This window comes from Montipora capricornis, chromosome 4 (genome assembly GCF_036669925.1).
Source record: "Montipora capricornis isolate CH-2021 chromosome 4, ASM3666992v2, whole genome shotgun sequence".
Lineage (NCBI taxonomy): Eukaryota > Metazoa > Cnidaria > Anthozoa > Scleractinia > Acroporidae > Montipora > Montipora capricornis.
In genome coordinates this window covers 28,539,391-28,566,890 of record NC_090886.1, presented here as the reverse complement: position 1 = coordinate 28,566,890, position 27,500 = coordinate 28,539,391, and the positions used below count along the sequence as shown (strand labels likewise).

Below are 27,500 nucleotides of genomic sequence, written 5' to 3'. Positions count from 1 at the left end.
CACAATTTCGATCACCAAGATCACTGAGTTCTCAAAACGCTGAGAGGCATTAAGCAGCATGGAGTGAGCCTCCGGTTCCCACAGATGTTTGATTACATTTGGTGGTTTGTACGTGCACAGAAGCAGTGTCCTCTTCGATGACTTTTTAGACAGCACCAGCAGAGCGATATATTCGATATGATTGCCTTCCAGATGATTAATTCTTTGAGTGATCAAAACTCTTCTAATGTAAACTAGGAGACCTCCTCGAAATCGATTACGATCTTAACGGAACGTCTTGTACCCTTTGATATAGAACTGTGAATCGGGAAAGGCTTCATCTATTTTTGTCTCAGCTTCAGTGACTTCACTTCACAAAATTTTAAGCCAGCCACACAGTTCACATTTAGGTATGCGATTTTTATGTTGTTATTATGACGACGTAAAAATTTAATGGTAGTGAGCTCAAGGAATCGATTTGCATGCTTCTTCTTTTCATGAAGAGGGAGGTCACATGCATGGAAGCAGTCACTTCTTAAATTATCGGTCTCCTGGGGCAGTGGTGACGAATTGCTTTTGAAGTAATTTACATTTGATCCCAGAAGCGATTGTTTTAAATAATTTTCTTCCTCGGTAACAAATCCATCTTTCTCTTCAAAAAATGTATCACTCAATGGCGGTAAAGAGCATATGGGGCAAATCGCTGGTCGATCCAGAAGGTACCTGAAAGCTGAGCTTGACATATTGAGGCATTTTGCGTGAATCCAAAAGCCACACTCGGAACACAGAACCGCATTTTGGTTCTTCCTAACACTTTTACCGCATTCTTTGCAAGGAAACTTTGTTGGCCCCGGGTTTAAGCGAATATCTCAACTGAGCACCAGTCGCTGGATTTTAAACCAGCTACGTACATTTGTAGAATGTAGCGCTCTACACGATAAAAATGACTTTCCACTACCGCATGATCTTTCTGGGCCTTGTTTACATATAGGACGAAGCACAAATTTTCCCCAGTAAAAGCACTCTTTCGCCGTCTCTTGACGATTCCAACCGTCAAGCACGCTTTCAGAAAAATAACCAGAAGTTCCAAGACCGTACACAATACATATAGAGCCAGAAAATATTGACAAGGGTGGGTGCTCTTCGATATGTGACCGACCGCCATTACTATGGTTCATAAACGATTTACTAATGTGAAAGACTTATGTGAAATAAAGTGCGCAAATAACATCTATTAGTTGGCTAGGTGTCAAGAATGTCTGCAGTGAGTTAGAGATTTGGGGGAAAAATGATGGTAATTAAGGTGGCGGAAATTAACACGCTACCTATCAATTAACAGCGCGGAAATTAACGTTAACATAAATTATTAGATGGCTAGTGTTTCTGGCTGTTATAGCAGGCTGTTGCAGCCGGGGAGTGGGTTGTGAGGCTAGGCTCTCACAACGTCTCGAAATGCTCCCAATGGTGTGCGACTCTAAGAGCCTCTGTCAGCTAAGTTCAACTTCTGGCCTTCACACGGTGGAACTGGCACCACCGACAGGAGAAGGGGCGAAGGCGAAGCCACTGGAGCCTTAAAACCAGTTGCTCAGGGTAGATGGGGCTCTTAGCCTGTGAGGGCAGCCCATCTAGGGGAAGGTAAACCCTGATTTCAAACCTCTGCTGCCTTGCAGCTATACCTGATCTCAGGAAGGCTTCAGGAGTAAACCTCGAGGACAAATCCGGAGTGGAGCCCCTAAGGCAGATGGCAGGTGCTCAGCACTTCCTTCTGGCAGCTTCTGCAGTGGAACTAGCCCCAAGTTGTATTGGTTCTTCCTTTCTCTTGGACCCAGCCAGTTACACCGAGAGGGGATGCTGTCATATGGGCAGCCCAGCGTCTCCTTATCTTCCCGCCCAGGCCTTAGCGCAAACTGGAGAGAGCACTCCAGCAGTGCCACAAGACTTCAACACAACACGGGACAAGGCAGTTTACCAGTTGTAAGCTCCGACTGATTAGCGTAAGAAGGAGCGCCAGGGGTCTCGTCCGAAGGTGGGAGAAGCCCTCACAGCTTCATTGGGTGGCTAACGCCCGCCTCAAGCTGGGCAACCCCCAGCCAGTAAGGTGCCGCCCCGTCATTGCTTCCCTGCTCTACTGGGTGTGTAGAGCTTAGGGGACACTCCCGACAAGCGAGCAAGTACTTGCACCAAGCAGGCAAAAACAAAACACTACCAAGACTCCAGCTCTTCGAATTGCAACATCGCACCATGTGCCCTGGTCTCTCCGCTGACCTTCCGCTAATGGACAACTCCCGCAAGACTGCCATCACCAACAAGGAGCTGGCACGACTCAACATCGACGTCGCCTGTCTCCAGGAAACCCGGCTGGCCGACAGTGGGTCACTTACGGAAAGAGACTACACCTTCTTCTGGCAAGGCCTGTCCCAGGACGAGCCGAGGCAGTACCGCGTAGGTTTTGCCATCAGGAACTCACTGATTGCCACCACAGAAACCCCCTCCAGAGGGTCATCAAGAATTCTTGCCCTTCGCATGAAAACGTCGGTGGGCTTTGTGAACATCATATCCACCTACGTCCCAACTCTGACCTCCACCCCAGAAGCCAAGGATCAATTCTATGAGTCTCTGCAGGAAACACTATCCGGAATCCCAAGTTCCGAGGGCATATATTTGCTAGGCGATTTCAACACTCGCGATGGGACCAACTGGCAAGCATGGCCTACCTGCCTCGACCACTTCGGCGTCAGCACGATGAATGAAAACGGGCAGAGGTTGCTTGAACTCTGCTGTCACCACGGCCTCTGCATCCCCAACAGCTACTTTTAGTGTAAGGAGCTGCACAAAGTGTCTTGGAGACATCCTCGGTCCTGCAACTGGCACCAGCTAGACCTCGTCATCACTAGGAGAACGGACGTCAGCAGTGTCCTCCACATAAGAAGCTATCACAGCACTGACTGTAACACGGACCACTAGCTCATTGCAAGCAAGGTCAGGCTGAAGCCCAGAAAGATCCACCACGGCAAGACCAAGGCTCGCCCACGCATTAACGCCGGTGGCATTCCGACCCCGTTAAGGCTCAGAGCTTCGCCGACAGCCTCCAGGAGGAACTTGCTGCGCAACCAACAACCAGCAACCAGGATGCCAAATGGTCTCACCTCCGTGATGCCATCCTCGACTCAGCCATGGCTGCATTCGACAAGAAAGAACCCAAGAAGGCCGACTGATTCGAGGCTGGGAAGAAATGCAGCCAGTCACGGAGGCCAAGAGGAAAGCGATGCTGGCCCACAAGCAGAACCCTTCCCCAAGCACATGCGACGCCCTTCGAGCAGCTGGGAGCAAGGCCAGCAGACCGCCCGCTGCTGTGCCAACGAGTACTGGCAGAATCTATGCGCCAAAATCCAGCTAGCAGCGGACTGTGGCCACGCAAAGGGGATGTATGAGGACATCAAAACTGCCACCGGCCCTACGAGCGTCAAAACAGCCCCGCTCAAATCAAAGGCTGGCGAGGTCATCACTGATCAGAGCATGCAGCTACAGCGTTGGGTGGAGCATTATCTCAAGCTCTACTAAACCCAGAACATCGCAGTCATAGAGGAGGTTGACAACACCCCGACACTGGAAGAGCTCAGCATAGCCATCGACGGTCTCACCTGTGGCAAGGCACCGGGGAAGGACGGTATCCCGCCGGAAGTTTTGAAGTATGGGAAGCTAACCATCCTGCAACCGCTTCATGAGATCCTCTGCCTGTGCTGGGAGCAAGGCCACATCCTCCAAGACATGAGAGATGCCAACATTATCACCCTGTAAAAGAACAAGGGTGACCGTAGTGATTGCAACAACTATCGCTGCATATCTCTCTGAGTATTGTTGGCAAAGTCTTCGCTTGGGTCACGCCTGCAGAGTCTTGCTTTGCAAGTCTACCCCGAATCACAGTGTGGCTTCATTGCTGGGAGGTCCACAGTGGACATAATTTTCTCCCTCTGTCAGCTGCAGGAGAAGTGTCAAGAGCAGCAGCAGCCATTGTTCCTTGCCTTTGTGGACCTCACCAAAGCTTTTGACTTGGTGAGCAGAAGCGGGCTCTTCAAGATCCTCCAGAAGATTGGCTGCCCTCCAAAGCTCCTGGCGATCATCACCTCCTTTCACCAGGACATGCAGAGTACGGTCTGCTTCGATGGGGCCACCTCAGATGCGTTCCCGATCAGCAGTGAAGAAAAGTAGGGCTGTGTCCTTGCTCCAACCCTGTTTGGGATTTTCTTCTCGATGCTGCTCCAGTATGCCTTTGTAGACTGTACAAAAGGTGTCTATGTCCAGGCGACGCCAGATGGCAAACTCTTCAACATTGCCAGACTCATACGGGAGCTGCTGTTTGCAGAAGATGCTCCTTTAACATCCCACAGCAAGGAGGGCCTCCAACATCTGGTAGACAAGCTGTCCCATGCCTGCAAAGAGTTTGGACTAACGATCAGCCTCATGAAGACCAACATCCTGGCCCAAGGTGCTGAGTCCGCCCCCAGACATCACCATCGACAACAAGGAGCTGGAGGTTGTGGACACTTTCACCTACTTGGGCTCTACCATGTCAAGCTCAACTTTGCTTGATGCTGAGATCAACTGCAGGATCGCCAAAGCAGCTGCTGTCATGGCCAAGCTCAACAAGTGAGTGTGCGGCAATGACCTGCTGAGCGAAAGGACCAAGATATGCGACTACCAAGCTTGTGTCCTGTCGACTCTCCTTTATGGCAGCAAGTCGTGGACGACCTATGCCAGACAAGAACGGCGACTCAACACATTCCACCTCCGCTGCCTTCGGCGCCTGCTGCACACCAGGTGGCAGGACAGAGTCACAAACATCGAGGTCCTGGAGCACACTTTGAAGGCTCGGCCATGGACATGACATGGAGCCTGACCGCCTGCCAAGAGAAATCCTTTATGGAGAACTGCGGGAGAGCATTTGTCGCGTGGGTCGACTGCTGCTGCACTACAAGAACGTCATCAAGCGAGACTTGCGATCTGCACTAATCGACACCAGTGCATGGGAGGACATTGCCAATCACCGATATACATGGCGGCAAAGTGTCAAAGGCGGAAGCGAACGCTAGAGTCCAGGCTACATGCAAGAGAGCAGCGAGGAAAGAATGTGCAGCCTCTGCGCGTGTTTCCACAAGGCACGTCTGTGCCACCTGCAACAGAGACTGCCACTCCAGGATCGGGCTACACAGTCATACAAGATCCTGCCCAAATCCCAGGCAGTAACCATCTTCTCTTCGAGACAAGGATGCCACTATAGTGTTTCTGGCCGATATAATGCGCGCTGTGATTGGCTAAGAGCAGCTAAGCGGTAGGGCATACACTGGTAATGCCCACGGGTCAATGCAAATTAGTTTTTCCTTCTTTACACATGTAGAACCGTTCTGTTAGCCATAACAACTTAATAACCTGGACCCTTCGGTCGTTACAGTGAAATCTCAAACCTCGGCCTAGTTGTATTGACTTCGCTATCGCTTGGTCAATAAGGCAAGGCCTCAGTTTGAGCTTTTGCTGTGTTTTTGTGAATTTGGAAGGATTTCGCGGCTCCGCGACCAGGAAATATCAGATGAAGCAGTTATTAACGTTACTTAAGCAGCAACGAAAGGAAAGCCTGAAAGAAAATATCAGGCTGCAATGGGTCATTGTGCTGTTCATTATGCGAATCACACAATGACCAGCTCCCATGTGGCTTGATCATCTCAACCGGTAAAGCACTGCATCGGTATCGCAGAGGTCATGGATTTGAATCTCGTTTAAGCCTGAAATTTTCAGGCTTGACTTTCGTTCCCGCTCAAGTAATGTCAATAACTGCGATGATTCGCTGATTCATCTCTCCACAGTTCAAATATATATTGCTTTCATATACATTAACGTTCTTCATATCAGAAGCCCTGACTGGACAAGCATGGCACAAAGTGACTGAAAAAATATCCGATGAACTGCCACGGGGTTAAGCAACTGAACGAGCTTTAATTGCGCCTGTGCCAAACACCACTGTTCGCTCTTAGATGATCGATCGGCCCAGATCACTTCAGTCTGCTCTTTGTCGTTAAATTTAACTGCATTTAAAACATTTTGCACTTTAAGCACTTAAATTACTCAATGATTCTGGAGTCCCCTGCCAAAACGAATTGCTCACACAAATAATTATCTGCATCTTACCTCGGCATAATAAAGAGATATTCCACCCCACACAAGGTAGCTATTGACAATCTGAAAAAAGAGGCATCAGGTATCGGTGCAGAGCTTAAGAAACTGGGTGCTGGTACAAAAACTATTGCTGGTAGCAGCACAGTGCCATTAATTCAACCCACACAATGCCAATTATCTGAGTCAGAATGAAATCCAAGACAATGACACCAATGCATGATAGAACATTCAAAGGCATACGTGCATATCATATAGAGAGTGACTCCTCCTGTAAGAATAGGGAGGTGCTTTCATATAATTATTCTAAGCAAGAATTAAGAAGTGCTTTGGTAATACTTAGATTTTTTACAATTCATTCCTCAGTACTGGATAATAATTTTACAGTTTAACTGCCTAGCCGGCATTAAGCCTTATCTCAGTAAATTGTCTTTTGCTTAAATTGTTAGCTCAACTTTTAACTTAATTGTTTTTTTGTACCTTTTACGTACGTTTGCAAGAATCATGAATAAAGACTGTCGTAATGTTATTCTCACAGCCATGGGATAGAATTCTTATAACATTAACTTATTTAAAACAAACAAAACTATATTATTGCTGCCTAGATCACATGCCTCATCATCTTCTTCTCCAAAAGCTTCATGACCAAGTCTCCTGCACAACTCAATCAAGCCTAAGGAAAATATAATTATGTATGTATGCATGAAACAGAGTGATTTAAAAGTTCTTATTCTCAAACAAACTTAATTATGTTAAAGGAAAGGATTTAGGAACTTAAGTGTCTGGATGTTCTAGTGCTGGAACACTTTGCCAACTGAAATTAACAAATTAACGTAATTCAACTGTTGATTTTTGAGAAGAGGGGAAAACCAGAGTACCCGGAGAAAAACCTCTCGGTGCAGAGTAGAGAACCAACAAACTCAACCCAAATTATATGACGCCCAGTCTGGGAATCAAACCCAGGCCACATTGATGGGAGACAAGTGCTCTCACCACTGCGCCATCCCTGCAATCTGCTTGAATTTTTTGAAGAGAAACACAAAGGTGTACAGGAGCAAGGAAATTGATTGTCAATTAATATCCTTGTTGTGCTTCTTCAAATATGCAGACTCTGGATTTAAACTTTCAACACTTTTGCATTGTAACATTTGCTGCTACAGTAACACGTTAAAAGACAGAAAATGAAAACTTAAATTTACCAATCCCAATTACTGGCCCATCCCAATTCTAGACCCATAATACTCTCTTCCCCTAAATATTATTGACAAAAATGAAACAAAAAATATATGTTTGTTTTATAAACGACTTTGGAATGTGACCTCTGTAAGGTTGTTGCAAAATTTCACCATTTGAACAATGAAGCCACATCTGTTGAGAATGGCAACACAATTACATGTATGTCTTTGCATAAATTTCCATGATCAGTCCAGACTGATCGCAACCCTGCTACAAATTAAAAGAAGGTATTAATGGGACAGTTTTTCATTGAGTGATTAATTAACCCATTGACTCCTGGGGGTTCCCCATTGACGAGTAAAATCGTCTGGCGTTGGACAGAGTAAAATACTAAGTCTGGCCGGTTTAGGGGTGAATGAGTTAAACATTTAATGACATGACTGCAGAAACACTCACCAATTAACTCTCCATTTGATTGGACTATTGGCTGACACAGTACAGATTGTGCTGTACTATCTGGAAGAAGAATGGTATCTTAAATTGAGAAAAATAATATAATTTTTTTCGCGATAAGAAAGGCATAATTTATAATGTAACTGACAGTTTAATCAATTTTATTTTTGAGGTATAAGTTAAGTAATTACATGTATTATTAAAACCATTTGATTTTGTACATGCAAAGGAAAATACTAAATTTTGTCCCATGCAAAATTATAAACATAATAATATTATCTATCTAAAAGGGTTCATTGCACCTAATAAACAAGCAGCAGATGGAATTTCCAGTTCTTCATGCTTGGAGATGGCTCAGAATTTGTGACATACTATGAACCAAAAAAGTGCCTGTCATGTGGGGTCATTTCCATATACATCGGACCACAACCTTGGCTACATCAGGCACTTTCACTCCTCCATTTTATGCTTTATCAATAACCTTTTATACTTTTTCACCAGAAGACCTTACTCAGACCATTTCTCAGGCACATGATACCTCCTTGCTACATATTTTGGCTGCCATGCAAAATGACTTAAGTTCTTGAGTTTTTCCTACAAGCACAAGCTGACAAGTGGGAAACATGATTTTTGATTCCAATCACTTCGAATTCAGGCCTTGGTGAACGCACACCATCGTCGTCTACTGGTTCCTCTTCAGGTAATCGTTGTACCTAATTCTTTTATTTCTAACTATTGCTTGTTGGGGAGCCCCCTTTTTTAGCATGCCATCGTTGTTTGGGCCTCGGGGTGCTGGAACAGCTCATCCTCTGTTTCAGTCACATCATCCCGTTGTCTTCTGCAAAATTGTTTCAGTGGCCAGGGCATCTTGTCTTCACAGACCACTCATTGTGGTACCAAAGGGTACTCTTCAATCCCTGAGAAGCTGGTGACCAAGATTGGATCAGGTCAGTTCGTAGATGTAACCAACTTCTTAGCTGAGAACCTCAAGGAACAGGGGTCAGACCCCCAAACCTACATGTACCTGGATTGCAAACTCATCTTCCAAGAGGAGGGTTCAAGAAATTACTGAAATTGTCACATGGATCAAAACTTTCACTGTGTACCCTTGGATCTGTCATTCCAATTATCATTCTATTAGATGGTAAGATCTGGCTCAATACAAGCCCCTTATTCTCAAGACCTCACGTCGGTTTCCAGGCAAGGCATGGCTGCATCATAATCTGGCTATTCAAAAAAGATGAGGCAACTTCATGTTTGCTACAGTAATAAGAATGGTCTGGTATGAATCTGGACTTAATATATATTTTTCATATCTGTGCTTCACCCAATAAATTTGATGAGCCAATTTTCTACCACCTTTTTGTCTCTACTTCCCAATCCAGCAATAGCTCAAAAAATACTAAATTTTCCAGGTTTTGAATTGCTATGACACGTGATGCTGGCCTGTCAGCCAATGTTGCTTCTGTCACCCCTCCGTTCCTTCCCATGTTGTAAAAATTAATAGTGTTCACATTTCTTTTCTATGTTTTGTTTCAAATGCTGGCCAGGTCTCCTGCATCTGGTCCCCTTGATACTTCTTCAGTTCAACACCATGCAACTGTCCCGTGGAAGGTTGCTTCCCCTATCAGGTATTTCAGCCTTGTCTTTCACATCAGCCTTTATATCTACAGTACGTACAACCTCTCGTGATCCCTTCCAGAACATACACCAACAGGGTTTGGTTTCTCTATCCAATTTAATAATAATCTATTACTACTCCTGTTCCTGCAGAATGAACTTCATTTCCTACAGGATCAACATCAGGTGGATTACAATATTCTTGGTCTTTGCCTTCAGCTGTGTTAAACTTCCACACACTACAACCTGCCTGCAGTGTCCCTTCCAACCTGCTGTGATTGACCAGGGATGTCCACTTGTTATAATTCCTATTCCCAAATGAATCTCAACATCAGTCACTTTGGGGTTTAAAATCCCCAAAAACTATCAGCCAGGAAAATGGCTGCTCATCCTTGACTTATCCTGAGCAATGAATACCATAAAGACTCGTGTATAAGCCACACTCCCAACTTTCAAGCATGATTTTGGAAAAAATAAGAATTCCAAAAAAGCACTCTTGTAACAAAAGTTGGGCGTTTGTTCACAGATGTTACCAATAAACTTGACGAAATCTAATGTTGTGTATTTCCAGCGAGAGCAATAAGTTATTATAATCAACTCTGAAAATACCTTTTAAAAGCTTTTTTAAAATCAATTTCCCTATTCCCTGTGACTGACAACAGTTGTGTTCATTGCTAAAACCCAGTTGAATGAAAACGATAGATTTTGCAAGAAAAAGCACAGGACAAGGATGCAAAACGTTTGCTTGGTAGCCACACAGTCATTTACGGTAACGAGGGAAGTCTGGACATGGAAACAATCGATTTCGCATCATCTGTGCATGGATTATCATGGCTATCAAGACGTATGGAAGCCATCGATTGGAGAAAAACTTGTTGCTAAACGAGAGTTTAACAACCCCATGGACAAACACGCTGCAAAAGCAGTGAAGGGCAATGAAACGGTCGGCCATTTGCCTCGCGAGTTCTCCCGAATAGCGTGGTATTTTCTTGCATGTAGTGGAGAAATCAGTGTTGAGGTGATTGTAAGCAGCTGTGCGGAGGAATAGAGATTCCATGTCAGTTATAGTTTAACTGCTCAAACAATTTAAGTGCAAATAAAACACTTGAAAGAACTACTGGCGAGCAAGTTCTAAACCTGACGATGCAAACAAACGGCTCCTTTAGGAGACACCACTTCTACCGAAAGCAGTGATCAACAACAGGTTTCAATGTGTTTAATGTTAAGTTACAATTTGTGACCCCTACGAGCCAGTTTACTCCCTCTGACAGCAATGGTCTTGTGTATAAGCCGCACCTGCGATTTTAGGCCCAAAACTTAAGGAAAAAGGTGCGGCTTATACACGAGTCTTTATGGTATGCATAGTTTTCCCATTCCCCTCTTTCTTTCCTTTTTTTATCAGTGTGACAGGTGCATTCCTAGTGTATTGTGTAGGGTCTCATGGTTGGGTTGCCAGGATTTCCCAGCCATGAGAGCAGTCTACTATATCTCGGAGCTAGCTGCCAAATGTGGAAGGTCCTGAATATCTACTGTGCTGTGTGGGGGCTCATGGCTAGGTTAAGGTTATAATTATTGCATGTCAGTGAGACTCATCTGCGTGACTCAGTATAACAAGCCTGACAGCAGAGCATAGTATACTGTCCCACAGGTCTTCTCTAATAGCAAATGAAATGTGCTTTCTACTGAACTACCTCAAGCAATATAGCAATAATAAAAACAAATGACTCAGATGAGTAGCACAGTTGTCATGACCACAAGAAAAATTCACCGCCTTAAATAGAACATTTTGGAATATCTTGCCGCACAATAATAATGTTGTGGAAATCGTATGAAAATTTCCTTGATTATAAGGAGTACATTGAAGAATATTTTCCACTGAAGTTTGGCTAAACAAAATATCTAACACATATAAATCAGCATTGAGTTGTGATAGTTCTGTCAGAAACATGGCATCAAGCGTAACATGCACAGCCAGTCGTCCCTCACTTTTTGTTGTTTTCTCCAACTTCTTCTTATTTTCTAATCTTGAAATCATTTGTGTGGTAAAAATATCATCTCTACTAGTTAATATTATGTATAACATGAACAGAATCCTCAAAGTTCCCATCTGTTCATTTTCAAAATCAATTGGCACAACCGATGATCGATAGTGCTCAAGACAGTGAAGACGTAACTTTTTTTTTTAAATATCATGTGCCAGTTGTAATTCTGGGCGACTACAAACCAATTTTACCTCAAAACATAATATCATAAATAATTTTTAACTACCCTGTTGTTTCTCATGGCTTGGATGAATTTATAACGAGTTATTAACGTTTTCAAGCATTCTAAACAGTTGCATCAAATTTATAGACTTCCATATTAGGAAGCTTAGTTGTTTAAGCTCAGCAAATATTGGCGGGAAAGTTCGTCACAGCGTGTACATACATCTCATTCAATTTTCGTGTTGAATGCACAAATATTAGCTTCTCTTTGATGTATATAACAGTTTACAGATGTTATATTTGCTGTAAATAACATAATTATTGGTATTAATTTTTAAGTTGAAAAAGTTTTAAAAAATCAGTAAAATCTAGCTTTAGGGAAAACAGGGAAAACAGGCATGGCTGGCCTAAAATTCTAAAATTCTTAAAAATTGTTGCATGTGCTTTAAGTAACTTGATAAAAATGATGAAAAACAATAATTACTTGTTTTCAGCTATTTTATCTTACCCATAATGCATATGGGTAAGATAAAATAGCTGAAAACATATAATTATTGTTTTTCATCATTTTTTTCAAGTTACTTAAAGCACATGCAGCAATTTTTAAGAATTTTAGAATTTTAGGCCAGTGTTTAGTGGCTGCATCATGCACTTGTACATGAGAACTGTGCTACGAATCTCAATCTTTTCCACATTTTCACTGAAATTTATTTATTCATTCATTTGCTAAATTTGTATATTTCATTTTGTTTAATATTTAATCATTTTGCTGTTAGTAGTTTCTTGAGTACATTTTACTTACCTTCCAATCCAATTCCTCCTGGGAAACGCTCATCCTTAAAAATAAACCAACAGACCCAAATTGTAACTCTCAAAAATATATTTTATTATCCTGCGAAATTGCGCCGTGCGGAATGTCCCCTGATACTTTAATAGCCGACAAGGCCGTATGCCGAGTTGGCTAAAATCAGGTGATATTCTGCAAGACTGAGCAGGATAATTGTTTTATTCAACACATTGATGACAAAGAACAATTTTCTACGTTTATTGGAAAGAAAAGCTGGAAGAACTACTATCTTTCTCTGCAACACAAATTTACGTATATCGCAGGATATCTGTTGAGTACGCACAACAAATATTGAGCACACTATGACCTTATTTGGACATTGTAACAAAGTGTTGAATAATAAGTTACAATGCATGTTTTCTTTCCAATATTACAGTGGGTTGCCTGTCGAGACAGCATGAGTTAGAAGTCACTTGTAACTTACCCCACGGTCACATTCGCGCTAGAACCTTGTTTGCTTTGCCAATATTTGGTTACCTAGCACATTCCTACACAGCTCGTCACAGGTGTGACCGACCAAGCACGACGTTGCTTGCTTGCTTAAAAGATGCGCAGTTGCTTAAAAAACCTCACAGGATCCGCACCCCAGCTCAAGAGCGCTCTGCAATGCTCTTGAACTGTGCTAGGTAAACATGCAATTCCCGAAAGCTGACCAATAAGGAAGAGGGTGGTACATTCTGTAATTTGACAGCTTGATCTTTCGTACTGAAGTTTTGATTTAAGGTGCAGCGTTACATCATCTCACTGTTGTCTTACGGACCTGTGAATCATTTGTACTCGAATATGTTCAGGACGCCTTCGCCTTATGACGCCTCCAGGTCATCGCCCATTCCGAACAAGCAAAGCAAGCTACCAATCTTAACTTATCCACTGTCGATTAATTGCGTCACCTTCTACGTCTCCATGGAAATTCGTCGAAGGTCTTGCTCAAAACATTAAAGTTTTCTTCTAATCCTGCTCAGGCAACTGTTCCAGGAACAGTTGTATGGTTAGGGGAAAGAGGTTCGCCTTCCTCATCAGTAGAAACGATTGAAACTAGTCTGGGAAACAGTTCATCTATTTTCAACTAACGCGCGACTCAAACCGAAGTGCAATGTGACCACGCCGTATTTGCTTAAAACTCTAGCCCTTGCTACTGATTGCTCGACTGACGTCACAAGCAAGCATGCTTGAGTAATGTGAGGTCAGTACTTACACCACAACCACATGGTCAATTATCTATTATCTTATTGCCACTAACTAAAGAAAATTTGGTACCACCAGGGCAATATTTTATTATAAAAAGGGCAAAATTTAGGTGCATTGGGCTGAGTTGAAAAAAAAAGCCATTACATGATTGTATGTATAAAAGAATGATAGCTAAATTATTAGATTCCATCTTCAGCAGCTTGTAACGTACCCCTAACACTTCATTTGTCCTCAATGGCTTTTGAGTATGAGCAACATATGCTGCAATTGTGGTTCCTGGCTCAATTTTAATATTTGAAGAGGTCCTCCTGAAACCGAAATGCACAAAACATTACAATAATCAGGACCTGTACAGCCTTGATGACAAATAGATGAAACTGAAAACTGTTTAAATTGTGCTGAATGCCATTCACTAATTAAAATACGAATATTGTCAATTTCTTTCTCAAGCTCATTTGAGATGGTATCAAAGATTGCACATGCATGTGACCCCATAAAAGCCAAAAGTCTCATCATAGATTTCAAGGTATCTTTTTTTACATTCTGGTGAAAAACACTATTACATACCCTTCTGGGATGCTTGGATTGTAAATGAACAGTGCCTGAGGGAAGAAGAAATATGAGCCAGGATAAGCCTGTTTTAATGTCTACTAGTTAAATAATCATGGCAATTTAACTTAGTTAACAACAAGGAGCCAGCATTGGTCGATGCCTCCGGTTAGTTAAACATCTTTATTGTTTTAGTTAGCATTGCATTTGCATTGGATTATGCTGGTGTTGGATCTTGTTTTAAGTATTACATTAGCGTTGCGTTGGATTGTGTTTGCATTGCATTCAATAGGGTCTTTTAGCATTGTATTGCTATAATTGTTTTTAGTGTTGCGTTTGCATTGATTTCTTCCATGTCTCCTCGGTCCTGGCTTTGGTTGCTAGTAGGGTTAATCGTCCTCTAGAATTACAGTCAGCTGTCTTGCCATCGTGGTCATAGCATAGCAGTACATGTAGTTATGGTTTAATAGCGAAGCGTTAAATTTTTGTTGTTCGGTGCAGTTGCTTGCTTTTGTGATTGCATCGTACGCCCCCTTCCCTAATGTTACTACTATAGAAGTACTTGTTAGTTTTATTATTATTATTCTTATCATTACTACCTTTATCATACATGTACGAAATATGCTGAAATTGCAGTCAGGAATTTGCATAATTACTATAATAAAAGCTGTTGGACACTGACTTAACGTCATTTGACGTTCAAGTAAGTCAGTGTCCAACATTTTTTATAGTAATTATACCTTTATTATTATCATTATTATTATTACCATTATTTTATTTAAATTATTCCTCTTCAGTAATATCCTTCTTTCAGTGTGACTCTGGCCCTCCCTGGTTTGTTGTTTCTGTCCCTGCCTCCCCTGTTGGGTGCAGGGACTCGTTGCTTGATTGTGGATACTGATGGCCACATAGGTCGTTCCATTAAGGAAGGGGTTGGGTTGCTGGCCAATGTCTGCAGTGTGCTTAAGGGGGTCACCTGACCTCCACTTGCGACAAATGTTGTTAGTGGCTACAGTTCAATATGGCAACTTCCAGTACAAGTGGCAATTCAAGAACCAACCGTGCAAGTACATTTGAAGTACAAATGTGGAAAGATCATGACTTTAAAATAATGTATAATTTGCATCTCACTAGTGAGGAGATGTGTTTTAGTTTGCTTGCAGATAGTCCCTGTTTGCTTCATTATCCAGCTGGCAAATTAACGCATAATTATATATTGTGCAACAGATTTTTTGGCATCCAATCATTTCCAAATGCAGACAAAAAGTTATACAGTCAAAGACTTCAGGTAAATTCAGTGATTAGTCACATGACAAAAGGTTTTAGTAACAAGAACACCACTTGAACATTAAATTTTAGTATAAGTTATTAGTCTTGCAGATTATTAATCTTGTTGATGTTGTTCTATAATGGGCAAAGAATCCTATACCTCATGGATTTATTAGGTCAACCATTTTGAAAAAATGATAAAGACCAACGATTCACTGTCATCACTGTTGTTCTTAAACTTGGTTATTACAGGTCACACCATTTTTTTTCAAAAATTACATGTAATACAGCAAAGAAATTCACTGGTTCTCAGGTGCATAAACTATTAAAAGTACCATTACCTTTCCGGTTCCATCAACCAAGTACAGTGTAAAAGAATCTGCATGACAAGCTGACGAACAACAAAACATTATACATGCAGCTTAAAAGAAAGAGAGTTGATCAACAGGATTGCAACCCTGTGTTGTGCGGTTGAGTACTGTAGGGTGCAACCGTGGCGTGTAAGTGGTGCAGTGGAAAAATGCGTGTTTGTGAAAAATGTGTAGTGGCTCCCCTCCCTCTAATATTCATTAATAAACGGGTTATTATAAGCTGTGCAATTTTCTATAAGCTGTCATCCTATTGTACTGACTTGGGTCATAAATGACAGAGTTCAGTGTTTGCTCAGCAGATTTTAAAATATCTTGTCAATGCAGATGAGTGAGGTATTTAGGCATCTATCTGAGAAATCCTGGCTGGGTTTGCCACAATTTCCCAGCCATGGGGAGTAGTCTGACCATCTATTTAGGAAGCTGGCTGCCAATAGTGGAAGCTCCTAGATACATGTACTGAGGCATACCAACCTCCACTAGCAACGGAGTTGTTAAATATAAATTATTTTCAAATACATTTAACACAAGTTAATTTAGATATTAATCTAGTCTTAGATGTTAATACATTTTCAACTTATTTCCTTCATGTAAAAAGCACATCAAAAATTTTTATCTACCGAATATTTTTTTCTTCCTTAGCCTGCCACAAAGGCTCTGACAGTGTGTCATATGGCATGAAGTCAACAGCTGGGGAATTGGACAGGCCTCTGATAGGGTTGTGATGAAAAAAAAAAAACAAAAATGCAAAAATTAATTGTGCAAAAATTTGCAGGGCAGATTATGCGATTTAGAAAGGCCAATCATGCGATAAATATTGTAAATTATGCGATTTTTTTCTGAGCAATTTTAAGACATTTGAAAATAAGGGAAGAGTAATTATGAATCTTGATCGACATTAGTTGGGACAAGTAAAAAAAACATGAGGTCAAGGGAAAAACATGAGGTTGTGCTTCCACGTTAAAAGTTGAAAGGGCACAGCTAATGCCAAATTGAATGATCAATAAATATTAATATTCCTGCATGCTACGACTAGCTTCTTACACTTTGTTTTTGTGTGCAGTATTATATTTCTGAACAGATTTGCTAATCTGAACACAAAGGGCATGTTTTGTGTTACACCAATTGGCGACTCTTTAAGAATGAGACTCGTACCAGGCCCCCACATGCAAAATAACGCCTTGAACTTGGAATATATTCAAGAAATTGAAGGTAACAAAGGCTTTTAAGCCGCTTTCCAAGGAAAATCATCTTAAAAATGGCGTATTTATGCAGGAACTCCTGAGAAACTTGTTGTTTTCTGTTTTATTTTATGAATTTTGTGCGTTCTTTTGTGAATTATGCGATTTTTCGTGAATTGTGCGATCCAATGCGATTTGAGTTCGATTGTGCGAAATTGCACCAATGCTAACATCAGAAGGCCTGATTGGTGCATGCCATTTGACGCACAGAGAGCCTGTGTGTGCAGGCTATTTCTTCCTAGACAGTGTGAAGGCTGGTTTCTTGTGCATCTCTGCTATACAATGATTGTGTCGGGTAAGGGACCTGATGCAAGGGGTATAATTATTACTTGCCTGAACAAAACAGGGGAAAGAGTGCAAGTCTTTTTGCTAGGATTGTACGTGGCCGCAAGTGCACAAAACGGTTATGGTCCAAATAGAACACAGCATAAAATTGCTTAAATAAATATTCCTTTTTACCTGATGCAATACAATTGGCCAGCTCCATCAAGACCTTCTGTTTATTTGGAGACTGATGAATATCATTTGTTAACTCCTCAAGCATTTTTTTCTTGTCACTGTGTACACAAAACTATTATAAGGAAAAAAAGCAACATACATGTAATTATTTTTAAATAATATTCAAAACAAATTAATGGTAAGATTACATGTCATTTTTATGCTATAAGATGAATGAAAAGAATTTGAAGGGGTTGCTACGATAAGATTGTTTTTGTAGTTAGTTAGACCACATGATATGGATTGCACATTCTTAGAATAGAATATTACCAACCTTATTCACCTTGCTCCTTAATGGAGGGGACCTCAAATACCCTTAGGGAATTGCCCCCAGTTGACGAGTAAAATCACCTCACATTAGACAGAGTAAAAGTCTCACTCCCAAGAGTGAGTGCCGGTTAATCTGGCAAGTATTACGATGGTTTCATGTTTCAAACAAAACTAATTTTAACTCTGAAAGTGATTCCAATGAAACTGTGCTTTGTCTGTTCAAACAAAATTCTGCCATAGGTAGGACATTGAGAAAGTTGAAATTTACCCACCTATTTATGGTATGTTCATTTCAAAGAGCGAGTTTCAATCAAGTGTCGTCGTAAAACCAAAACCAAAAGTAATGTACTTTGGCCAATCAAAAAAGGCGGAGACGATCCAGTAAACCCATTAAAACTCAAAGTAACTACACGTAGCCGACACAAAGTGCGGGAAAATGTGCATGCGCGAGCCACGATTGGTTTGCTTTCACTTCTGATTGGTTAAAAAAATAGCGTGAGAACTTTGAACCAATCACTGAGTAAAGTAATGCAAACCCAAAACAATTTGCTAATTACCTGTGACACTCAATTGAAAACCGCTCTATTCAAATGGATTAAATCAACTGCAGACCCATTACACTGTATTTTGTCTAAATTTGTCAATAAGATTATTTTGTATGTAATGCAACGATTCTGTACAGGTATGTGTTAGGTATTTTTTAATCTTTCATATCTAAATGAAATAATTATATTCCTTTAAAGTGATAAATAACAATTAAAACAAATAGGTGACGAAGGTTGATATATGTACAATCATGTAGTTGGTGCATCTGTAAGGGAATTTCCAATGATGAGCTGCAGGTGGAACATTGTAAATCCAAACAAGTGTCCCAAATTTGAGACTCAAATATAGACTTTAAGCTAAATTAGGCTTTTTGATCAAACATTTTTTCTGAATTAAAATCCATTATTTTAAATCAAAAATTCATCAGTCATTGTAACCAGTACTTTTAGATTTATTATATAAAAGAGCTGTTAATTATTGTAATGCTAATCGCAATAACTGTAATTATCATTCCGTGTATTTTTTCCTTCCTTTTCATTGGCCGAGAGCCCACCACGTGACCTGCAAATAACTGTCAACAAATAAGTGTTTTGCTGCAAATAATATTCTGCTCATGCGTAATTGAAACGACGCTCTTGTGTGAAAATGGCAGTTCGCTTTCCTGAGCTTTCAGAAAAAGTTTAATTGTTGGGAATTGTGAAAAATAATATTAACTCAGTCATCAAACGGTAATTTGCGATTAGGTACAATTATAATAATAATTATTATTAGTAGTATATATTATTATTATTAGTAGTAGTATTATTATTACTATTTATTGTGCCTAGTAGTTTTAAACTACTATTGTTGGAAAGAAATGCTTTGGGCACAGCCATATTATTTAAAACTACAATTGGTTTAAATGAAAAAGATGACTTTTAACATGTCCTACAGAAAGCAGGAAAAATTAAAATTATTCAACAGAATATAGTCTTTCTGATTGCTAATGACGAATGCATACATGTACAGTAATAGGTTATAGAGTGTAAAACGGAAGTTGCTATGGAAACACCATGGGTAATATTGTTGTGTACACAATAAAAATTTGCATGAACTTGCTCATGTGCATTTTGTGATTTATGGCCCTTCGTGATATTTAGAAAGGTCTCAAATTGCAATTACCCATGGCTCGTGCAATTTTGAGAACTTTCACGATCCTACGATTTCCAATACATAGATCTTAGGCTGGGGAAAATGAAATATTTTATTGATGAACAGAGCAGCTGACTCTCTGTCGCCAGCCAGTCATGAGTCTCTAACCATTGTACTGTCATAAAACCTCATTACAAAAACATAAATCATGAGCCCACCCCTAATTGACAGCCACGACAGCTACAGTAGAGATCCAATAACATCTGTTGGTTAGTCATTTGTCTTAAAGATCGTTATAAAAATATGCCTAAACAGGCTAAACACAATTAATACTAAGCTACTAATTTGCATGAATACAAAGTATTTTGTTTTTTGCCGGTCTTGAAAAGAAAGACAATCAGTATTAACAGACCCAGTTACCTTGTACGTATTCTGAAGTCAGTGTATTTCAAATGCAATATAACTGCTACATGTACATGTATAATACACCGTATGAACCATGGGTAGCTTTTGGAGCCACCTTTCCATTTCATGCATTGAATAGTCGGTGAGTCCCTGATGACAGTTTATGAACTACAGGCAATAAGTAATATCATACAAAATTGACACCTACTTTCCACTTTGACAGTGAAGGACGGTGTGGATCTATAAAAATGATAATATTAAAAATATTTCTACTGGTCATTTATAGATTGGGGCACTTGAAAAGGCAAAATAAAAGTATGTTCCTTTCACACTACACTTGGAATCTCCGAGAGTGTATTATTTTAAAAAATCTAGTGAGCATAAGTTTGTTTAATTTTCACCTGAGAAAAAAATCTTATTTGTAGTTAAGTTGTACCTGAACCTTTAAATTTTTAAGGCTTCCTTGAAAACCAAGGGATACTGAGAAGTTGGTGACTTTTCAGAACATAATGGGACCGGTGAAAAAATTCCTTTGCGTAAATAAGCTTACTCTTCTTTGGTTGGTCTCGTTTTTTTAAACTTTTTTTTTGAAATAGTAATTTTTTTCATTAACCGCGCACTATTAAGGGTAGCTTTTTTAATATCGTTAATAAAAATGCATGCTTGAAATAATAAAGACTTGAATGTAATAAAACTTACCACTTTGCTTGTTATTATCGAGCTCAAAGGAGTTGGTATTTTTCTTCGATCCTTTCGTTTTCATTTTTCGCGTTTTCCGAATAAGCCAACGTTCTAAGCGATCTTGATCGACACTCTTCATCACGTACTCTTCCAAAAAAGAAGGATTCGATCGAAGGAAATTACGCACAGATTCCTCATCCAGATCTGAAGAATAAATCCTAGTTTAGTTAAATACTAATTACCTACCAAAATTCACACTTACGGGACAGGAAAATGGTTAATTTCGCGTAATGAAACGCGAAGTTTTTATGAAGTATCGGAGGCAGATGATTTCTGAGTAGGAGTACGAACTCATGATCAGGTGCAGTATTCAAATGAACACTCTGGATACACTGGTCTTCTATCATTCAACTTACAATTGTGGTTATAGCTTACTTCTGTCTTACTCACTTCTTGAAATATCATAACCAAACGCTGTTTTGTACAATAATATCAACCTTCATTCACCAACAACATCGTGCTTGAATAAAACGCCTACAAAATAAATTCTGCAACTCGTATCGTTCACGCACCTTGTCCGTTTCCCGGAATCGCCTTGCCTTGAACAAGCGCCGGACGAAAAGGTCCATCACTAAAGTTTGCGTTCAGATCAATATGACTAATATGACCGCTATGGTTGTTTTGCGATCGATTCACCATATGCCCTTTGGCAGCTTTCGTTGGGACCGAAGAATCATGGCCACTCGAAACTCGAATGTTGCTTGGACTGTGTCGTGATCCGCTTGGCAGGGGTGGCAGACGGCGATTTCCAACTTGGCGCGAAGGGCTAGACATTTAGGATATCATAAAGAGTCCCTTTTCATGTTCACTTTTCACTGTCCCGCCAAGGAGAATCCATGTTTATTTTCATGTATCGCTAGGTTATCAGTTGCACCTGGTTGGTAAAGTCACGTGACTGCACACACAACCGATTGTCTTTTTATTCGCAAGTCGCATTTTTTTTCCATCGAAAACAAAAGTCGATCTAACGAGAACTTAAAGAGGTTTTTTTTCTCTAAGCGCCTGATAGGTAAGATTAAAATATTAATGGGGTTGGAGGGACATAAAGAAGAATAAACAATAAAGGGTACGCTGGCGTGAACGGCTTTAAATAAAAAGTTAGTTGGAGATGAAAAAAAATTTTGTTTCCACTTGCGTCGAAAAAAACGTTAGATCGTCAAGAACCCTAATAGGGCTGATTGGTGACCGATTGCATGCATTTCACAATTCTCAATTCGCTTACCGGAAACTCGCCAGACAAATTAAAATGATTATATATTAATAAATTTGCCACATTTGTCAGTACAAAGTACCGACAGACAAATTGCAATCCGAACATTTTCCCTATTTTCCTGTTGGAGACCGCCTTCGAGTTCTTCGTAATCTTTCTTCCGCTGTAAAAAAAATCGCCGCTCAACGATCCAGAAACGAATTATTTTCACACACTTCCAGCGAATCGCCAGATTTAGCTGCGTTAAATGCATTGCCAGTACTAGTGTAATATGTTTCTGTTTTGCTTTTATATTTTCTGGTTTATTTCAACAATTCCTAAAGCAGACGTCATGACAAAAAATGCCAAAATTACAGACAGAACAAAAATGATAGAACCAATCCCGGTCAAAGAGTACCAAACCAAAGTCTGAATGCTATGATATTTTTCAAGGCACCTGGCATGAATGACCATGAAAATTGTACTTACGTGTAAGTACCGTCAACAAAAGGTCCATTAGTCGCTTCTTCAAAATTCTTAATGAGTCGCAATTTAAACTTGCAAGTTTCCGTTCTCCAATTGTTGTTTCATTTTCACATTTTTTTCCTATACATCCTTTACTGACCTATGGAATTATTATTTAGAGACATGAACACCTACAGGAGCATTCTTAACCCAGTTTTTATTTGACGAAAAAAGCACTACTGACTTACTACCTTTATGAATCTTTTAGTACCTGGACAATAGGCCACTTGCACTAAAAGGTCATGTGACATCGTTTTTAAGAAAATGAAAGTTACGTGATTTTGCCTTCGAAACACTATTAGTGGGTCATCTCTGAAACAAAATAATAGTGATTTGGTTTTTTAAACCCGCACCATTTGCTTAAAATGAGAAAGTCCGTAGCTGGTCACGTGACCCAAACTTGATTTTTTTAAATTATGAATTACCGCTTTCTGACACAAATTTTGCACTTGAACTTCAAGGAAAATGTTGAAAAGATGAACTCAACTATCAAACATTTAACAAGATACAAGCAAAAAGTAGTTTTGGCCGCCATGTTGGAGGGCAAGAGTATGCCCTCCAACATGGCGGCCAAGACACATCATGCTACTTTGTTTAAAAATCAAAGTACCATAAAATATCTCCCTTAAATGAGTTCCCTCTCAAATTTTGCGTGTAAGATAATTTTATGTGTTCTGTCAATTTTTGGCAACAGCAAGATTACAATTCACTGTTCTGTTTAAGGAAGCATTGGTCACGTGACCTCTTAGTGCAAGTGGCCTATTGTTGTGAATTTCAGGTCCAACTAAGACGCCACTCAGCAACCTCGTTCCCAGGGTCTCCTCCACTTTCAATATGGCGGCTGGTCGAGTGGGATTTTTTCTTTAGTGTACTTGGCCCGGGGGGGAGGGGGGGAGGGGGATTTGTACTCACAGAAGAATTGGGTAGGGGTGTGCGGCCCGCTTCCCAAAACCCTTACCCTATTTATGACCAAAATCTGCGATTTTCCATACCCTATTTATGACCTGACCAAAAATTTGATACCCAATTTATGACCTGACCCTTAAATCAATACCCTGGTGCAGACCTGCCGTATAATTAATTCCCTAGTTCAGACCAATGTAAAAGGGAATGTTTATCTGCTTTTATTAGGTAGGTTACATGATGAGCTTTTATTAGGGTGGTTACATGATAAAGAAGTAGCTTCTAAATAAAAAACGAATTCAAGACTTCAGATACTCATTGTTTAACAGATCTTCTACCGAGCAAACGTACATATCAATCTTTACGACAACGTGGTCATGATTATACGTTACCACGCATTCGCACTGAGCGCTTTAAGCGCTGTTTTATAAATAGATCTCTTTTTAACTTTATTTAGTTTTAATGTTTGTAGTTATGCATTGTAAACTTGCACGTATGTCTGCAAGTGTTTAGTTTGATCAATAAAGATTTAATCAATCAATCAATCAATCAATCAAGACTAGAGTGCAAAAATGGATACCCTATTTATGACCAAAATGGCGGAAAACTGGCCAAAATCGGTACCCCATTTACGACCCCTGAATCGGCTAAAACGCCTTACCCTTTGGGGCCGCACATACCTATATAGCCCATATAAGGGAGTATCCCCCCCCCCCGGGGTACTTGGACAGGTCATCCGCTTCTTTCCATAAACTAACATTTCCCTTTTTATTCAACTTATACGACGCACAGTCTACTTTAGACTTCAAATCTACTTGAACGAAACAAAGATTTTAAACAAGCTGAGAAGATTCACAATAGGCGAGGCAATAGGCAAGGAGTTGAACCCGGATCAATGGCTTCACCTTGCAGTTTCCGACATCCACTAGACTAACGAGACAACCTCCCGGAGAATCGGAATTTTTTAGAGTATTGAGATAGTAGTACCCAGCAAAACAATTGAAAGTTAACCGTGTTCAACGGAGTTTTTACACCTAAACACTGTAGATCGACTCTAGATCAGCGCGGCAAAGCTTTAGAAACGCTATTTCTTGTTGAACTATAGCTGTAATTCTGCCTGTTTTCATTCTTTTTAGAGCGGCAAGCTTGTCAATATTAACATGGGATATTGCGTCGGGTAATTGTTACGAAATGTCCAATGTCAGTTTGAGGGATGGAAATTAGTGTTGACCACTTGGACACGGACCCAACCTCGTTCCCAGGGTCTTTTCTAGCCGAGAAGACCCTGGGAACGAGGTTGCGCCACTTAGTTGGGAGAGGTCAACTTGTCAGCTGGGCTAATAAATTCCCGTGATAGTAGTCTGCGAGCAGTCCCTCTTTTGCTCTAAATGGTTGAAACTAAACACTTCAAAACGGCTGAAAGTGCGGGTCGCAAATACCGTGGGTGTTTGTTAGAGCGAAAAGAGAGATCGCAGTGGTTTCACATTGCGTTTTGGAAATTTTCCACCGAAAGGCAGCGCTAAGACTAAGACCCCCTCCAAATCTCGAAAACTAAGTCCTAAGATCCCCCCCCCCAAATCTCGAAAACTAAGTCCTAAGACCCCCCCCCCCCAAATCTCGAAAACTAAGACCTAAGACACCCTCCAACTCTCGAAAACTAAGACCTAAGATCCCCTCCAAATCTCGAAAACTAACTTACGCCATTTTAAAAACCTTTGAAACAAGACTTGACACCACCCTGGCATTACCCTGGAGACGCCCCCTCCCTCCTGGTTTTCTGGATTGTCTGTGTGTTTTGTGGCGGGCAAGACTGTATCGGTTGGTTTGGGTTTTCCAACACTCACCTGTAAACTGATACTCTGTTTGTTGCAAAATAAAACATTTGAATAAGAACTTGACGAACTTTATTTGTACCCTATAACTCAAAACAATTTTGCCGAGCTGCCCCTGAAAATCATGCCATAACTATAAATAATAATAATATAATAATAATAATAATATAATAATCATCATAATAATAACAATAATAATAATAATAATAATAATAATAGGGGCTCTGTTCTGTGGGGAGCTTCAAAGGTTTGCTTGCAGAGACTGTCAATTATATGGTCGAGCCCCCTATCGGACTTCCACAAAGTCTTAGCATCTAATCAATACGCACTACCAGTGGTCACCTACCCTATGTGGACACTAACATGGCCGCTCGCAGATCTACAACAACTCGATCGCGAAGCTCGCATGATCATCAAAGATTATGGATGCTAACCTCCACTCGGTTCAACCGAGTTGCTATACCTACCAAGGAAGTGTGGAGGCCGGGGACTGAAGTCATTTGAGAGCCTGTATAAGCAGACCAAAGTCAAGACCACAATGAAGCTGTACGCAAACGAAGATCGAACGATGAGTTTAGTGCGCGAGTTTGAAGAGAAGTGCGAACGAGCAGGAAGAAGATCACTCGTAAAGGATGCCAAGAAATTTGCTTTGGAAATGGACATTACTCTGGACCTTGCATACCCAGATCCCAAAGCGTTGCAAACTGACTCAGGTGAGGAATCACATGTTAAAGGAGTAGGGAGAACATTACGAGCGAGAGAAGAAGAGAGAAGCATGAGGGAAGTAAGAGAGCAGAGGTGGCAAGGAAAGCTGTTCGGAGAAAGATGGGATGATAACAAAGTTATTGACTGCTTCACTTGGCTTAGTAAGTGGAAGTCTGCACCTGTGCATACTGTTGCTGGAATCTATGAGTTATACCAGCAATTACTCCCCACTAAGCTGTACCACCAGAGCAAGACGAAGACGCTGACCACCTCGGATACCACGTGTCGTATGTGTGGAAAAGGGCCTGAATCTATGGCCCACGTGATTAGCGGATGTGGTACCTTGGCACAGACTAAGTACATGCAGAGACACAATGCAGCCTTGAAAATCCTTTTCTTCGAGTTCCTGAAAGACTTAGATCTTATCCAGTGTATCCCCCCTTGGTACTCTCCAGTCTCACCTAAACCCGAGTACAAGAATGACCGAGCGTGCGCGTACTGGGATGTCCCAGTATTTGCTGAAAATACGGAAGTCAGGGCTAACAGAATTGATGCGAGAATTGTGGACAGAAAGGAGAAGAAGGTGATCCTTATTGAGATGAGCTGCCCTTGGGTTTCCAACAGAGAACAGAAGGAACAGGAGAAAACTGACAAGTATGTGCCATTGAGATGGGAGATGCGCCAACAGTTCCCCGGCCACACTATCACACAGTTTAATGTGATAGTTGATGTACTAGGAGGCTACTCTATGGAGACGGAGGAGAAAGTTAGGAAGTTTTTAGGTTTGGATAGAGGGAACCAGGTTTTGTTTAATATGCAGAAGGCAGTTTTATCGTACACCCTAAACATAGCAAGGTCATTCAAGGTTTCGACGAGTTATTAAGGAATATAAACTCTTGTTCCTTTCTCAAATGTTGGTTCGTTAGTTATTACCAATTGGTTTGTAAATAGGTTTAACAGTAGGGATTGTTACACAATAGTGCCTTTTCCTACTTGTATTTGTAAGCATACTTACGTACTACATACTGCATAATAATAATAATAACAATAATAATAATAATACATTTATATAGCGTCCTTTCCCTGTGGTCCAAAAACGCTTTACAGGTGACAAATTAAAATCATCATATACAATATAATCGTTAAAAATATTAAATTACTATCATTATTACCATTACCTAACTATTATAACTATATAAAATAGAGTATCATAAATACTACCATGGTACTTTATGATAAAGTTCCTATATAACGCGCGCTCTCATTGGTTTAAACAGCGTGCTTTATGAGAGTACAAAGCACGGAACAGACAAAAAGCTCACGCCATCATCCGCAGAAATGGCAGATGAATTTCCGAATTTTTCCTTGGCTATTATTGAAGCAGTCAGTTAAAAGCTTGCGCAGATATTCCGTCAAGTGCTTTGGATGGAAGGCCTCAGCCGTCGCCCGGTCCAGCAGTTCTTTCAAGCTCAGAAAGTCCTCACGCTGGAGTTCTTCATTTACAAAATTCCCAACAAGTTTTCAGATTCCAGCCGCAAGCGATGAACAGTTTGTTTTCCAATTGTCATGTCGGAAACGTGCAGGTTTTCATGGGCAACAATTCGGCCGGTTTTCACTGAACTTAATTATTTAGATCCTCTTTTTTGCTGTTTTTTTTTTTACGGACTGAAACCGAACATTGAGGCACTTGTTTTTC

At 40.7% G+C, this 27,500-nt stretch overlaps 1 protein-coding gene across 1 annotated transcript in view; it reads right to left on the bottom strand.

The window, feature by feature from the left end:
* LOC138045886 (probable 3',5'-cyclic phosphodiesterase pde-5) overlaps positions 1 to 21,542 on the bottom strand; it is a 53,731-nt gene extending 32,189 nt beyond the window's left edge. The window contains exons 1-11 of the mRNA XM_068892516.1: positions 21,163 to 21,542; positions 20,609 to 20,794; positions 20,118 to 20,149; positions 17,519 to 17,630; positions 15,792 to 15,841; positions 14,200 to 14,234; positions 13,844 to 13,940; positions 12,400 to 12,433; positions 7,777 to 7,836; positions 6,759 to 6,817; positions 6,160 to 6,210 (exon numbers count right to left, since the gene is read on the bottom strand). Coding sequence (XP_068748617.1) covers positions 6,160 to 6,210; positions 6,759 to 6,817; positions 7,777 to 7,836; positions 12,400 to 12,433; positions 13,844 to 13,940; positions 14,200 to 14,234; positions 15,792 to 15,841; positions 17,519 to 17,630; positions 20,118 to 20,149; positions 20,609 to 20,794; positions 21,163 to 21,424 — 978 coding nt within the window. The 5' untranslated portion in view covers positions 21,425 to 21,542. The remainder of the gene's footprint in view (positions 1 to 6,159; positions 6,211 to 6,758; positions 6,818 to 7,776; positions 7,837 to 12,399; positions 12,434 to 13,843; positions 13,941 to 14,199; positions 14,235 to 15,791; positions 15,842 to 17,518; positions 17,631 to 20,117; positions 20,150 to 20,608; positions 20,795 to 21,162) is intronic.
* Positions 21,543 to 27,500: the final 5,958 nt, after the last annotated feature.